This window comes from Muscardinus avellanarius, assembly GCF_963383645.1.
Source record: "Muscardinus avellanarius genome assembly, chromosome: 9".
NCBI classification, from domain to species: domain Eukaryota; kingdom Metazoa; phylum Chordata; class Mammalia; order Rodentia; family Gliridae; genus Muscardinus; species Muscardinus avellanarius.
Window position 1 is genome coordinate 98,307 of NC_137795.1, and position 15,011 is coordinate 113,317.

Here is a 15,011-nt window from a genome sequence, read left to right on the forward strand (position 1 = left end):
TCACAGGCAAAAGGCAGGTAAGTTCTTTGCCAGGATGTAGCTACTCAATTTTCCTATGGAGTCCTCTTTGCCTTCCAAAATCTCCTGAGCACAGTCTCGACCACCCACATTCTGGCCCTTCCAACTTTCCTTCACATACCAATTCCAAAGACTCACAAAACACATGGCCAGACTTAGATACAGCAGTGATCCCACGTCTCTGGTACAAATTTCTGTCTCAGCCAACTTTTCACAGCTATCACCCAAAGCAACTGGCCACACAACTCAGAGGAAGAAGAATTTATTTGCTCATAGGTTTGATTTCTTGTACATTCTGGGCTCAGTCTGTGTGAGGCCAAGGTCTGAAACTCAAGGCATGGCAGTAGAAAGTGGAAAGAGAATGCAAAGCTCTGCTCTCAAATCACAGAGGCTGGAATCAGAACAGGCAGGGGAGGAGAAACCATAAATAATTCCCAGCCTGAACCCTCAGGGAACCAGCTCCTCCAGCCACATCCTACACTTCTAGGTTACCACCCAGATAAACCCTTTACAATGGCTTTATCTACTGAGGAGATTGCAACACTCCTGACTTAGTTATATCAACCCTGAGCTCTTCAGGGGATGATGGTCTATATCTGACCACAACAGGCATGAAGTCATAGTTGGTGTTTGGTAGCTGGCATGTCACCAAGAAAAATAGGAGCTCAGCTAGGCATGGTAGTGTACAGCTGTAATTTCAGTACTTGGGAAGGCGAAACAGGAAGAACACAGGTTCAAGGCCAGCCTTACAACTTAGTGAGACCCTGTTTCAAAAATAGAAGGTGCTAGAGATTGTAACTTAGAAGTAGAATGCTACTCAGCTTAATCTCCAGGACTTAAACTGTAGGGGTGCTGGAAAGCAGGCTGGAAGAAGCGCTTTCCCCCCCAGCATGAGCAGTTAACTAGAGAAGTCTTCTCCCATATTAGGATTAGAAATAAGATATTAGAATATAGAGTTAAGATATAGAAGTAAGGTAGGATTAGAAACAGAATGAAGATCCGTAAGCCCAGCTGCCCAGGTTGCAGGATTCAAGGACCAGGGCAGGGGACCCACCAGGTCAAAGCCTTTAATCTCCAGCTTGCCGGCCAGGGTCTTTGAACATGCCCCCCCCCCCAAATCCCCATATCTCTGAGCCAGATCAGCGAACAAGGCCATGCTAATCTGCTCTCCAGGCAGATTCCTCAGTGCAGAGATAAGCCTGGCCCAGCCAAAGTGGGTGGGAAAGGCAGCCCTAGGGAACGAACACATACCATAAGGGAGATAAGCAGTCTTTAGCAGGCTCTGACATGTGTGGATGCATGTTTTAAAATTATTGGTTAGCCGGGTGTGGTGGCGCACGCTTGTAATCCCAGCATTCGGGAGGCTGAGACCTGGAGGATTGCGGTTCTAGGACAGCCTCAGCTACTTAGTGAGGCCCTCTGCAACTCAGTGAGACCCGGTTTCAAAATAAAGAATAAAAAACAGGGCAGGGGGTGTAGCTCGGAGGTCAAATGCCCCTGGGTTCCATCCCCAGACCCACAAAAAAAAAAAAAAAAAAAAAATTAAAATTATTGGTTGTACTTGTTTGTCCTTGTATCTGATTGGTTGTCTTCTAAGGTTGGCAGGCTCTGACGTTGTAACCACTCCCTCCTGGGGCTATAAATCCAGACCATAGTGTCTGGGTCTCGATCCCTGGCTTGCCGGGACAGAGCTGCAGCACAATAAACCTCACTTGCATTTTACATCTCTTGTGAGGCCTTCGTTATTTGGGTTGGTGGGCGATTCTCGGACCCTTCAAAACAAAACATAAAAGAAGAATAGGAGCTCATTACCCTAATCTCTATACTCTATTCATTAAAATTTTTTTCTCATTGAGTTCTAATCCAGACCGGGCTGCTGGGAACCCAGTGTCCTGAAAAAGATTGAGTAAATCCAGTATTCTGTCAGCAGGCCTGGGAGTCAGGCAGGTGAAGAGGGATAGAGAAGGTCTAGAGTCCTGGGAGGACTGGAAGAAAAAGGAAGGGCAAGGGATGGGGGTATCATGAGGAAAGGGTTGATTCCTCACCTGGGATCTACAGGGTCATTGGTTTACAGGATGAAAAAGAATTTCAGCACATGCTAATCAGAAACAAATTTATTTAGAAAAGTAGGGAATGCCAATTCAAGGGAGAATGTGGGCCACCCCCCAAATGATACAAGCTCCTAGGGAGTGTAGGGACTTTCATGAGGAGTGGGCAGGAGCTATGTGAGAATGACCCCATTTCTATATTCAGAAGGTGATTAGGGTACTGAGCTTCAGTCACTACTTCTTTTAAACTGTTCAAGCACAACCAACAATATTGCTGAAATTGCTCTCTTGGGTGGTGCCCAAGGAGATTCCTCTTTGGGTGTGATCTGTTGCTTAAGCAAATCCTTCCCTGAGGGTGGTCCACATTGCTCAAGGGCACTCGTAAATTCCTCAGGGGCTTTTGGGTCTACCAGGCCTTGGCACAGGCTTCCATGTTAAAGTCAATTTTTCCTGGTTCTCCCTTATGCCTCCTTTTTATCTATTTTACTTATTCTGTCTTACATCAGGAAGTGCGGGGGTTCAGGGCTCTGCAGACAGGAAAGCAGTCTTACTGCCTCCCCTAAGGTCATGTTGCTTCCCCTACCTGCCAGTCTTGTCCACATACCTCTAAGATCAGTTGATGTCAAAAGCTGAGATTCCAAACCATCATCTAGGCTCTAGACTACAGCAGACACACTGCAAAATACAAAGTTAAGCCATTCATACGCTCTGTGGAGTGGCCTTGCTCTAAGATCCTTGTAGCATGAGTAATTTATTCCTGTGTAGCGAATATTGTAGTAGCTTAAAATAACAATGAACACATCTCTGTTTCGGTGTGACAGAAATTTAACAGCAGCCTAACTGTACCAGTATTGGGAATGGCCAAGGAATATTTGAGAAAGCTCTGATTATTAATATATTTCAAAAGAAAATAATTGATATTTCAAAAATAGTTGTATCAAAATTGCGGCAGACATGGGTGAGGTGGCAGTTCTGTGCAAGGACTTGATCTCTGCCTAAAACAGGCAGTTATTCCAATGTAAATTAACCTAGCTCAAAATAATTAACAAGTCAGTAGAGGAGAGCTAGGACTTCTGCTTTCTAAAGACAGATCTACATGATGATCTAGGGAGGATGGGGCAGGGTTTAACCTTGCCCTTCAGGAAAGGAGATGCCTTGCCACACCTGTTTGGGGGAGGTACCTTACAGGGATGGTTACTATGTCAGGATTATGTGAACAAGATGGAGGTCATGGGTATAAAAAAGGCTGAGTCCACGTGTAATTCCTTTGGTGTACTCACTTGAGTCATCCCTCCATGCCAGTCTAGTATGGGGCTGTTCCTATTCTCTGTATTTCTATCTTTTAATAAACTTCTTTAAATCTTCAGCAATGGTCCAAGCTATGCATATTTATTCTTAGCTTAGGACAAGAACCCAAGGTAATTTTCTGTTTTTGGTCGTTTGGGGGTTTTGTTGTGGTTTGAGGGAAAGTGTGTCTGGGCCCCTAACAGGGGTCCCCAGGACCAGTTTCCCCACAACCACATTCTCTCTAAATCCATAACACTAACTGGCAGATCTGGCTCAGCTCCCTGGAGTAAGTGTCACAATGTTCCTGTGTCATGGGAGAAGAGCCAATTCCTGAACTCAGAATCTTCAGGGTCCTTGGCTTAAAAGAGATTCTTAAAAGAATCTCAGCAAGTGGCAGTCAGAGACATAGACAGAGGTTTATTTAAGAATGTAAGAAAATAATATGTAAGGCCAGGTATGATGGCACATGCTTATAATCCCAGTACTTGGAAGGCTGAGGCAGGAGAATTGCAGGTTCAAGGGCAGTCTCAAAAACTTAATGAGGCCCTTTACAACTTAATGAGATACTCTTTCAAAATAAAAAATAAGATAGGACTGGGGGTGTATCTCAGAGTTAGAATGCCCCTGGATTGAATACCCAGTAACATACACACACAATCTATACACACAGACACACACAGACACACAGACACACACACACACACACACACACAATTTAAGGGAGAATGTGGCCTAGAATGAGGGGAGAGACATTTGGGATTTCACAGCTCTATTTTTATAGAAGACTCCCAGGAGCAGATCGGTAGGAGCACAAAGCAGAGATGGTAGTCAGGTTTTTCTCAGAATCTTCAAACTTCTATCATCTGATTGATAGATGGCACCTGGGCATGAGATCTTGGGCGCTGGTTCTGGGCCTGTGGGAAGGTTATGTGCCATCGCAGAAGCACGTGGCGCAGCACCAACATTCACCTCATGGCCAGGAGTAAAAGAAAAAGGCAACAGAGGCCCTGACGCCCCCACCACCCAGCAAGGAGCTGGGCCTCTGAAAGGTTCCACCACCACACCCAAGAGCACCGAGCTGGGACCAGGCCTTCAACACACAGGCCTTTGGGGACATTCCAGACTTGAACGCAGCAGGGCCCCAGGTGCTGCGGGAAGCCCAGGCTCCCTCCACCATACGCATCTTAACATGTGCTAGAACAGGTCTGCACACTTCCTGGTTAGGTAAGAATGCCAGAGTCTCCACCGGCACCCAGCAGGAGGCCGGCTAGCGGCAAGGTGCCCCTGGGAAGCGAGCCTCAGAGCCCTTGTTCCTGCAGGGTTAGGGCTGGGCAGAGACCTCTGGCAGGGCTGTCCCTGGCATGACCACCCGTTCACACCTCAGCTGCCCACGGAGCCTCCTGCTCTTAACCTTGCCGGCAGCTGTGGTTGGGACCCTGAGGAGCCGCTCCTCCTGCTGGCAGCCTTCTGTGAGCATCTTTGCCTGATGTGCGTTTTCACCCATCAACCCGCCACTCTTCTGTTTCAGAAATTATTCAACATTTTTGTTCTTGCACTTTTTTGCCTTGACAGCTGTCACTGCTTTTTGGTGTGTGATGGAGTTTGGCAATGGCAGATGGAAGTGGGGATGTCACTTGCCATCTCCAGTCATGGCCTCCGAGGGGTAAATGGCCACCGCTTTTACTCTGCGGGGGACTGACCATGTGAGTCTCCCATGACTGTGCCCACTTCTATTTTGCTAGAGGGTCCCCCCATGGCTGTGATGTCTGTCCTGCACCTGGACCTTTTCCAGATACTTCCTTCCTACACTGTGGGGTTTTGAAGGAGATCGTATTTATTAAACCTGTCCTTGTAACATACTCCTCTCATGTAAAACAGCACCAAAGTATAACCAAACCACTTTAAATAAAAGGCCCTGGGGTGTTGCAGGGCTGACTGCCCCTGAATGGCCCGAGGTATGTGATGGTGATGGGGTCAGAAGGTGGGCACATCTGGAGATGCAGGAGTTTCTGGAAAGGGATGGAGACTGGACATGCCCAGAAAGCACGATCTTTTGAGATCTTGGCTGACCCATAGACCTGGGTTCTTCTGCAGACCAGCCCTCAGTGGGGCTTCAAAGGAAGGTTCTGATGAGTGGACAGACCAGGACTATGGGCTGGAGGATGGGCCCTACACAGTCCACACAGCGCAGCATGATAGTGGGGTCTGGGCCTGTGCAGGAGGTACAGATGGTGCCAAGCAACTGGGGACACATCTGTGCTGTTCAGGACGAGCAGCCCAGAGCCCCAAGCCACGCAGGCCTGAGGAAGATGGCCGTCTTTACAATTATTGTCTCAGTGATTTATCTAAAATGTAGCTCAAGCTGGATGTGGTAGCACAGGCCCATTACCCAGTACTTAGGAGGCTGAGAAAGGAGGACCATAAGTTTGAGGACAGCTTCAGCAACTTAGTGAGAATCTGTTTCAAAATTTAAAAAAATAAAAAGGTTAGGGTATAACTCAGAGATGGAATACCCTGGGTTCAATTCCCAGAACCAAAATAAATAAATACAGCTCTATCTGTGGTTAGCGTATTTAAGAGAAATACAATTTCTGACCATGCAGAGCAGGGTTTTAAAACAGGCTGACCTCTTTAAGGAGAATGGAACCCTGGTCCGTTGTCTGCACCAACTCTGGGTTTATTGCTTTCATCCCTCTACTCAGCTCCAGCTGGCTTTTCTTCAGCTTGACTCTGGAAGTGTGTTGGAAAGTCCAAAGTGTTACGGATTGGGAGAATATGGTTGTGGGGAAACTGTTCCCAGGCCAGGGACCCCCATTAGGGTCCCGGACACAATCTCCCTCAAACCACAACAAAACCCAAAATGACCAAAAACAGAAAATTACTGTGGGTTCTTGTCCTGAGCTAAGAATAAATATGCATAGCTTGGACAGTTGTTGAAGATTTAAAGAAGTTTATTAGAAAGATAGAAATACAGAAGATAGGTACAGCTCCATACCAGACTGGCATGGAGGGGTGACTCAAATGAATACACCAAAGGGATCACACGTGGACCGGACTTTTTTTTTACCCATGGCCTCCATCTTGTTTGCATAATTCTGACATAGTGAACGTCCCTGTAAGGTATCTCCCCTTAACCCTGTAAGGTACCTCCCCCAGCAAGGTGTGGCGAGGTGTCTCCTTTCATGAAGGAAGAAGATCAAACCCTGCTCCATCCTCCCTAGATTATCATGTAGATCTGTCTTTAGATAGAGAAAGGCCTAGTTCTCCTCTCCTATTGACTTGTTAATTACTTTTAGCTATGTTAATTTACATTGGAATAGTTGCCTGCTTTTAGGCAGAAACCAAGGCCTTGCACAGATTTGCCCCTCACCCAATTTTTGAAATATATTAATAATCATAGCTATTGAAACTTAGATTGACTTAGCTAAAAGTAATTAACAAGTCAATAGGAGAGGAGAACTAGGCCTTTCTCTATCTAAAGACAGATCTACATGATAATCTACCGAGGATGGAGCAGGATTTGACCTTGTCCTTTATGAAAGGTGACACCTCGCCACACCTTGCTGGGGGAAGTACCTTACAGGGTAAGGGGAGGTACCTTACAAGGATGGTCACTATGTCAGAATTATGCAAACAAGATGGAGGTCATGGGTACAAAAAGTCCGGTCCACGTGTGATCCCTTTGGTGTATTCATTCGAGTCACCCCTCCACAACCACATTCTCTCAATCCGTAACACATGCCCACTTTGGAATTTGGGGCATGTACTGTCCACATGTGTCCTTAGAGAGTTTTTGGCCATTTTTCTATCTGTCTGCTAAAAACTGTTTATGTTTGACTTAAATGGGAACTTCAAATACAGAGATATAGTCCTACAAGGTATAGAGGCTTTGGACTAAAATTCCTTTGTATAATTGGTAATTAATATTGGACTAATATAGCTTGTTTTTTATTTTAGCCTAAACTGTTATAACAATTTATATGATAGTTTTTCTAAGTACAGGTGTTTGTGTTTTAACACTTGGTGTTTAACTGGACTTAAGGGTCAGCTTTGTTTGACCAAGGTCAATGTTTAAAGCATTATTATAACTCTAGCCTGATGGCTCAGAGACAAAGATTTTATTGTTTGGCCTACATATGAAGGCTTATTCTTACTATTGGCTCAATCCCCAGCAGCTTTTTGTTCTTAAAGGAAAATTTTGTTTTATGTTGGTTAAATGAGTAAAGAAACAAAAGTAAAAAAACACCTTAGTTCATGTGGCTTAAATTGTTAAAGGTTTAAGTTTGTTGGAAATTTTAAAACTGTCACTAAAGATTAACATACTTTGGTTTCTTCAGGCTAAGGCAACTACCATCATATTGTCTTCCTGGTAATAGATGTCTAAATTATAATGTCATTCTGAAGATTCATTTTGTTAAAATGATGGTTTAATCCACTGGCTGGTTATTGAAAGGGGTAAGTTAGTGGGTAAAGATAAGTAAACAAAATGTGTCTATACCTATGACTAAATGTATCTATATCTGAAAACTACATATGTTGTATATCTAGAGTCATCTAAATGTGCTAGAAGATTTCAGAAATCAAAAGTTAAAGGTTAAAGGTATATGAGTTTTATATTTGTATGTGAACTGACCAATAAGATTTTTGTCTTTTTGATTCAGAGACTTAGTCTTAAGAACTGGTTAACATCTGTTTGTCCTGATTTGAATAAATGTCTTATTGTATAAGAAAATACAGTCGATGGTCAGGTAACACATTTATTTTCATTGTTAATGTTCTCTAAAATTATAAAATTGTTAATGCTGTGTTTAAAATTTTAGGTTAAAGCTTTACAAAGTGCTATGAGAGTATGGTGCGGTATAGTTGCTAAGAAATTGCTCAAACTAATAATGTTGATCAATAATATTGTGTGTAATAATTATAAGTCACAGGCAGGCATCTAAGCTGGAAAAGGCTTATAGGAGAATTCCTGGAAAAGCTAAGATCATCCGCCCTAGCTGAGAGCATCTGCCCAACCCAAGATTGCATACCTTAGATAAGAGACCCTCCCTCAAGTGACCCTGTTATCTTCGGGAACATCTGTGTGCTTTGTGTAGCTGCTTTAAGGTATAGAGTGGTAAATGTTAAAAGTCAAGGCTGATGTAATAAGAATGACTTTGAAAAAAATAGTAGATAAGATACCCCCTAACCCTACCCTATTATCCCAAAAAATGTCTGTCCAATTACCTTATTGGAAGGAAACTGTAAATTCAAAATGTGTCATCAATGATGTAAGAGAATGACTTGCAAAATGTTGTACAACTGCATAAAAATCTCACCCAAATGGCGATCTTGACCCTTGCCGCTTATGTGGAGACACATGCGCTTGGGTCCAGCTTCGAACCTGTAATAAAGTGTGGCTTGACGGACTAATAATTGGTTATGGACAGTTATTCTCGCCCGAATACACTACAACAACTTCATGATACCTAGTTTCCAGTTCTCCCTAGGTGCATGGTCCTCCCCTGCTCACACCCCGGCTACAGTCATGGCCCATCGCTCATGAACTTCCTCACTAGAAACCTCATCCAACACCTTCCCATTCCCCGGCAGAATGATCACAGCACATGCCCAAATTTATGTTTATTGTGCATACATAGGAAACAGGAACCTATCAAAAGAGAACAACAAGAAAGAGACATGAGCCAGGTGTTGCAGAGGAAAAGCATGCACAGGTCCGCTTACGTTTACTCCTGACCCAAGTCAGGAGCTGGACTCGTTTATGAGGTGGTCGCCATCCACCGACAGCTTGAAGGACAGAATGGACGGGCAAGGTCGCCGGGAGCAGGATTCGCACGGACGGTGCCAGTGTTCACCGCACAGGACTCTAACCCAGGCTCAATGGGAAACAGACCTCATCTTACACAGACACAGGAGTACAAAATTGTTGAGCCCTGCCGGTCATTCAAAAAGATAAAAAGAATGTAGTGTGGATACTGGGTACCTTCACTCCACTGCCCCCAACCCAATTCCAGGAGAAGTGCTGAGTGTGCGTCTCTATTTTAAAAAAGGGAGAAAATTGAATTAAAAAGGCAAAACCAATGGCATGGAGGGGCTGGGACTGCTTGGACCCACGGAATTGCCTCGGTTGTAAACAGCAGACGTTGTGCTTTGTGGCTTCATCTAAGTCAAGGACCTGAGCACAGGAGGTATTACTGTTGGGGATGGGAGGTCAGAGGCCGCAGGGCGCAGCAAGGGTGGCCCAGGACACGGCAACATCTGCTTCCACGGAATCCCGCTGTTCTCTGTTCTTAGGGGAAAGTAAGTCCATGTGGTCACTCAGCCCCATCCCCAATCCTCACCCCTATCCTTTATAAACACCCTGGCAGAGCGTCACATCACGGCTCTTGATCTGGGGACAAAAATCTCCCTGCCCTCTCCAGTGAGACATCTTGACATCCAGCTTCAGCGAGTAGCAAGTTCTCAAGAGGTTGGTTTAAAACACAAGACCCCCACCCCGCCCCCACCATCCTACAGAGTGATCTAGGCATCTCGACTACACTGCTTTGCTCTTAGTACACACAAGGTCAGGGCTCCATCTGGGTTTAAATATACATCAACACTACTAACTACAACAGGCAAAGTTCCCTGCCAACTGCCAACCCTGGTCACTACTGCAAGACCTGGGACAGATAAGATTCTCCTCTGGGATTTGCTTTTTTTAATCCGAATTTTGATGCCATGGTCAGCATCAGTACTGTTCCCATCTTCCATAGCAAGCTCCCAGTCCTCAGAGCCAGCACCCTGCTCAGTCCAGCACACCCTGCCTGCGCTGCCTGGCCACACCCTGCTGGCCCCAGCACTCCCCCTCCCTCCCAGGAGCTTCCCAGCCAGATGACCCCCTCTTCAGCGAAAAGGGGTCATCATGAAGCAGCCCAGGGAGCCTGCAGGAGCCCTGCGGACAGTGACACCAGGTAGGACACGCACCCCAGCTGCTGAGGACGCTTCACACACTCTTCCATAAACACACTAGAAAGGGGAAACACTTCTTTTTTTTTCTTCCCAAGTAGAACAGGAGCTGGTAAAATGCAATGCTCCCATTTGGGGCAGGGAGCATTTTCCCATGCATTTGAAAGAACTTCCTTAGTGATCTTCAGGTGATTGTAGAAGTCCAGCTTGTAAGATTCTGACGGCCATCTTGAGGTGGGAGAGACAGCTCTTCCCCCGTCCATGCAGAAAGAAGACTATCTTCACATGGGACAGAGGCAGACATGTCAAGAGATTTGTCCCCCTGTAGATCTCTAGCAGTCTGGAAGAGCAAGCATGGTGGGATGCTAGCCCAGGCGTTCTCTCTGCCCACTGCCTGTGGGACCTGCCTCGGCCAGCCCCTCCATCCGTCCCCTCCCACCCGGGCTCTGCCTTCTTCCTCCGAGTCTCTCTCTTGAGCATCTGTTCACCACACCAACCTTGGAACATCAACGCTCGGGGCCTTCTGGAGAGCACAGAGTACATTAGAAACAGAGGTGACGGAGAAGACAGTGTGAATTCAGACGTTGTCCTCCACGGAAAACTCGAAAGGGGGCTGTGCTTGGTCGAAAGATATCAAAGAGGAGTTTGCCCTTGAACCGTCCTTGGAATCGACGTCAGTGGGGACAAGAAAGTGGGCGAAAGGCCCTGTCCTGCCTCTCTGCCCTCCACGCAGCATCCTGCTACTTGTCCTTCACCACCTGTTCGTAGGGGGGCGGGGGCGTGTTGCAGTAGGATGGAGGGGGTGGGTAGGCCGCGCCTCCCTGTGGCGAGTTGGGCTGCACCTGGAAAGCCAGGGCCATGGGGTTCCCAACAGCATTCATGCCCACTCCTCCAGGGTCGGTGTAATACGGTGGCCCTGGCTGCTGGGCCCCTGAAAGACAGACAAGCATCCGTGAGTCCAAGAGATAAAGCCCCAGAGTTGGGTGCAGCTCAGAGGTTAGTGCTGTCCAGCACACAGGAGGCTCTGGGCTGCATTGCCAGCATACAGACAACAGCAGAAAACCCACCACCTGCAGCTCTTCTCGGGAGAATAGTGGGGCTGCCCATCTCAGTCACTAACTAATGCAAAACAAGGACCCATCATGCCCAGAGAGTGGCATATGGGGCTCTGCTCAGGTCCATTGGAAGGGGACAGACCACTGGGCTGGGTCACATGAGATGGTATCAGATACAGGCCAGCCACTGCTGACCTGGAACCTGGAGGCTGAAAATAGGGCTGCTCTGGAAAGAGCTGGTGAAGTAGGAGCCAAAGATCACCCACAGCAAGGGCCATGTACCCTAGGAGGCCAGGCAACAGCAAGGAACGCCATGCGCTGGACTGTGGGAGGAACTGGACCAAGAAGTAGTTCCTTGACTCTTGGTCCATAATGAATATGGGCCGAGCTCCATGCTGCTGAGCTCACAGGGTGCTGGAGACTGTCTCTGGAGTAAAGGCTCATCCCACTTGCGAGGTTGGCATTACCAGAGTAGGGGGTACCTGTTGCCAGGTGAGCCAGAGTCCACAGGCAGGGACACACCCTCCCAGGACATGGGCTGGCAGTAGGCTGGGGCTGATGAGCCTCTGGAACCTGCTTCCCCAGGATGCCACCAGAGGTCTTCTTCCCCAAAGCTGAGGACTAAGGGTACATGATGATATGCAGCCAGCCTGCTCCAAACTGGCCCTGACTCTGAGCTGATGTTTTAGAGCCTACTTTTTAGGTCTGATAACTCTGATCACACAAATCACACTACAGAATAGTGAGAATAAAGAATCAAGGAAACAAATATAGAGATGTGAGTGTCCTGTGGATGGGTTGACAGAATTGTGCAGACAGACTCGGGTTTCTGGCTGAGGCAGGTAGAAGCTGCCCTGTGTGAACATTGCATGAGGTCTTTTTTGGCAAATTTCTCTCTGATCAGTTAACTGAATAAGGTTCCTAGAAGGAAGATGTCCATCAAAGTTTGCAAGATGCTCCAGACCTCTAATGTTGGCATTGAGTCAGATCTTAGAAACTTACTGGAAAAGAAATCCAGAAAACAATTCCATTCACAATAATCTCAAAACAATAAAGTGCCTAGGAATAAACTTAACCAATGCAGTAAAAGACCCCTACAATTAAAACTATAAAACACTAAGAAATTGAAGAAGATCTTAGAAGATGGGAGGATCTCTCATTCTCTTTAATAGGTAGAATAAAGATAATCAAAATGGCTATCTTACCAAAAGTCCTTCTTCACAGATCTAGAAAACTCAGTCCCAGAATTTATGTAGACAGCCTTGGGGGTAAGACCCCAAGAATCACAATTTTCCCACCCTGGGCCTCTCATCCCACTGCCCTCTAGGAGAATATCCCAGAGTGAAAGTGGACCTGTGAGCTGCAGAAGGAGATGGACGAGGGCTTCCCATTACCACTGCCTGGCTGAAAATAACTAGCTGGCCTTCCACACAGTGCACTGGTACTGTGTCTCCATTCAACCAACAGCAGACTGAAAGCATTCTTTTTTTTCTGGTTGTTATCCCTGAACATTACAAGATAATTATTTACCCAGCATTTGCATTGTCTTAGGGATTGTGAGTCATCTAGAGAAGACTTAAAGCACATGGACAGTTGGGCACATGTACATCCTTGTAACCTCTGCACATGGGAGACTTGAGACAGGAGGATTGTAGGTTCGATGACAGCCTCTACAAGCAGTGAGACTCTCAGCAATCTGGCAAGACCTTTCCAAACAAAAATTATAAAGGGCCGGGGTGGATGTACTTTGGAGGTAGAATAGTACCCTAGTACCACTAAGTATGTAAATACATACATACATACATACACATAAATAAAGTACATGGGAGAACATATACGGGTGCTATGCAAATAATACCTTTTTTTTTTCCTTGTGGTACTGGGAATGGAACCCATGGACATTGTACCTCCAAGCTACACCCCAGCCCTAGTTTTTAGTTTGCTTGTTTGTTTGTTTGTTTAATTTTTAAATAGGGTCTCACTGTGTCGCAAAGGGCCTCGATAAGTAGCCGAGGCTGTCTTGGAACCGCAATCCTCAGGTCTCAGCCTCCCAAAAGCTGGGATTACAAGCATGTGCCACCACGCCTGGCTAAATAATACCATTTTTTATAAGGGACCTGTGCATCCTTGGTTGGGGTGGGGTCCTGGAGCCAGTCTCCTGCAGATACAAAGGGATGACTGCTTGCAACTGAAGCAGCCCTGTCTGTGCTTCTGCTGTGATTTTGGGGTGATAATCTGTCAAAACACCCTTACCCCCACTTCCATTTTTCTGGCAGTTGGTGTCATTTTGTCAGGTGGCCACTGCAACTGCAGGCTGACAGATTTATTATAGCATTGAGACCTTGGAACAGCCAGCAAATTATAGGGAACTCACAAATGTGCAGTTAGAAAGGAGTAAAGCTGTATCTTCCAAGGAGAATGTTCGATCTACTCTCAAGAACTTTTTTAAAAAAACATCAGTGTTAGTGACATTAAAGAAAATCATTTTCTTAAAAAATTTATGTCACAGTCACAGCACAGATTTCATTACTAATTACTCTCCAATCTCTCTGCACACATTTGTGTGGTTATACTGTTGGGGTCTCAGCCACTCTACAGAGGACATCACCCAGCCCTCTCTCCACTGAATGGGCCTTTACATCATCTGGCCCCACAGATATGGGGCTCTGACCTTCAGAAGGCCCCCTCCACAGAAGGGAAACCTCACACAAGGACAAAAATCAGCCCACCAGCCAAGGTCCAAAGAAAGTCAGCACATCTACCACAGGGTATGGGAGAATCTGACAGCTAAGACAATGACTTTTTTTTTTTTTTTTTTTTTTTGCGGTACCCAGGGGCATTCACCTCTGAGCTACACCCCCAGCTCTATTTTTTATTTATTTATTTTGAAACAGGGTCTCACTGGGTTTCAAGTGGCCTCATTAAGCAGCTGAGGCTGGCTGTGAACCGCGATCCTCCTGGGATTACAACGTGCGCCACCACACCTGGTTTGATGACTTTTTTTTTTTTTTTTTTTGTGGTACTGGGGTTCCTGGAAACCCTTCTACCTCCGGGCTACACTCCCAGATCTATTTTATATTTTTATTTGGAAACAGGGTCTCTTAAGCCAGAGAGGCTGGCTTCAAACCAGCGCGATACTCCTGTCTCCACCTCCCAAGAGCGGAGATTACAAGTGTGCGCCACCACGCCCGGCTCAATGGCATCTTAAAGGACTAAGAGCTAGTTCTTTCTAACCTGGGAACATTTCTTGGGTAGTATGCCACAAGAAGGCCAACTGGAACTTGTTAAAATACCTATGGCCACCGTATTTTCAAGTACATAGAATGTGAGTCATGATGGTAAATACTTGGATGAATGAACAAATAAATGGCAAAACAAGACAAAACAAATCAGAGAATGTTCAGATTACTAGTTAGTACCACAATTAATATTTAGTTCAGAAGCTTTAAGGATGGGGGAAGCTGGGGTGGTAGTGTACACCTGGGGAGTACTTGGGAGGTGGAAAGGATTATAAGTTTGAGGTCAACCACAGCAACCTAGTGAGACCCTATTTCAAAATAAAAAGGGCTGAGGGTGTACCTCGGTGATAGAATGTCCCTGAGTTCAATCCCCAGTGTGAAAGAAAGAGAAAGAAAGAAGGAAAGAAAGAAGAAAG

The 15,011-nt window shown here is 46.0% G+C and overlaps 1 protein-coding gene across 2 annotated transcripts in view; it reads right to left on the reverse strand.

The window, feature by feature from the left end:
* Positions 1 to 11,041: 11,041 nt before the first annotated feature.
* VOPP1 (VOPP1 WW domain binding protein) overlaps positions 11,042 to 15,011 on the reverse strand; it is a gene marked incomplete at both ends in the record, with an annotated part of 56,949 nt that continues 52,979 nt past the window's right edge. For both annotated transcript variants that reach the window (XM_080700813.1, XM_080700814.1), the window contains one exon: positions 11,042 to 11,232. In XM_080700813.1, coding sequence (XP_080556939.1) covers positions 11,042 to 11,232 — 191 coding nt within the window. The remainder of the gene's footprint in view (positions 11,233 to 15,011) is intronic.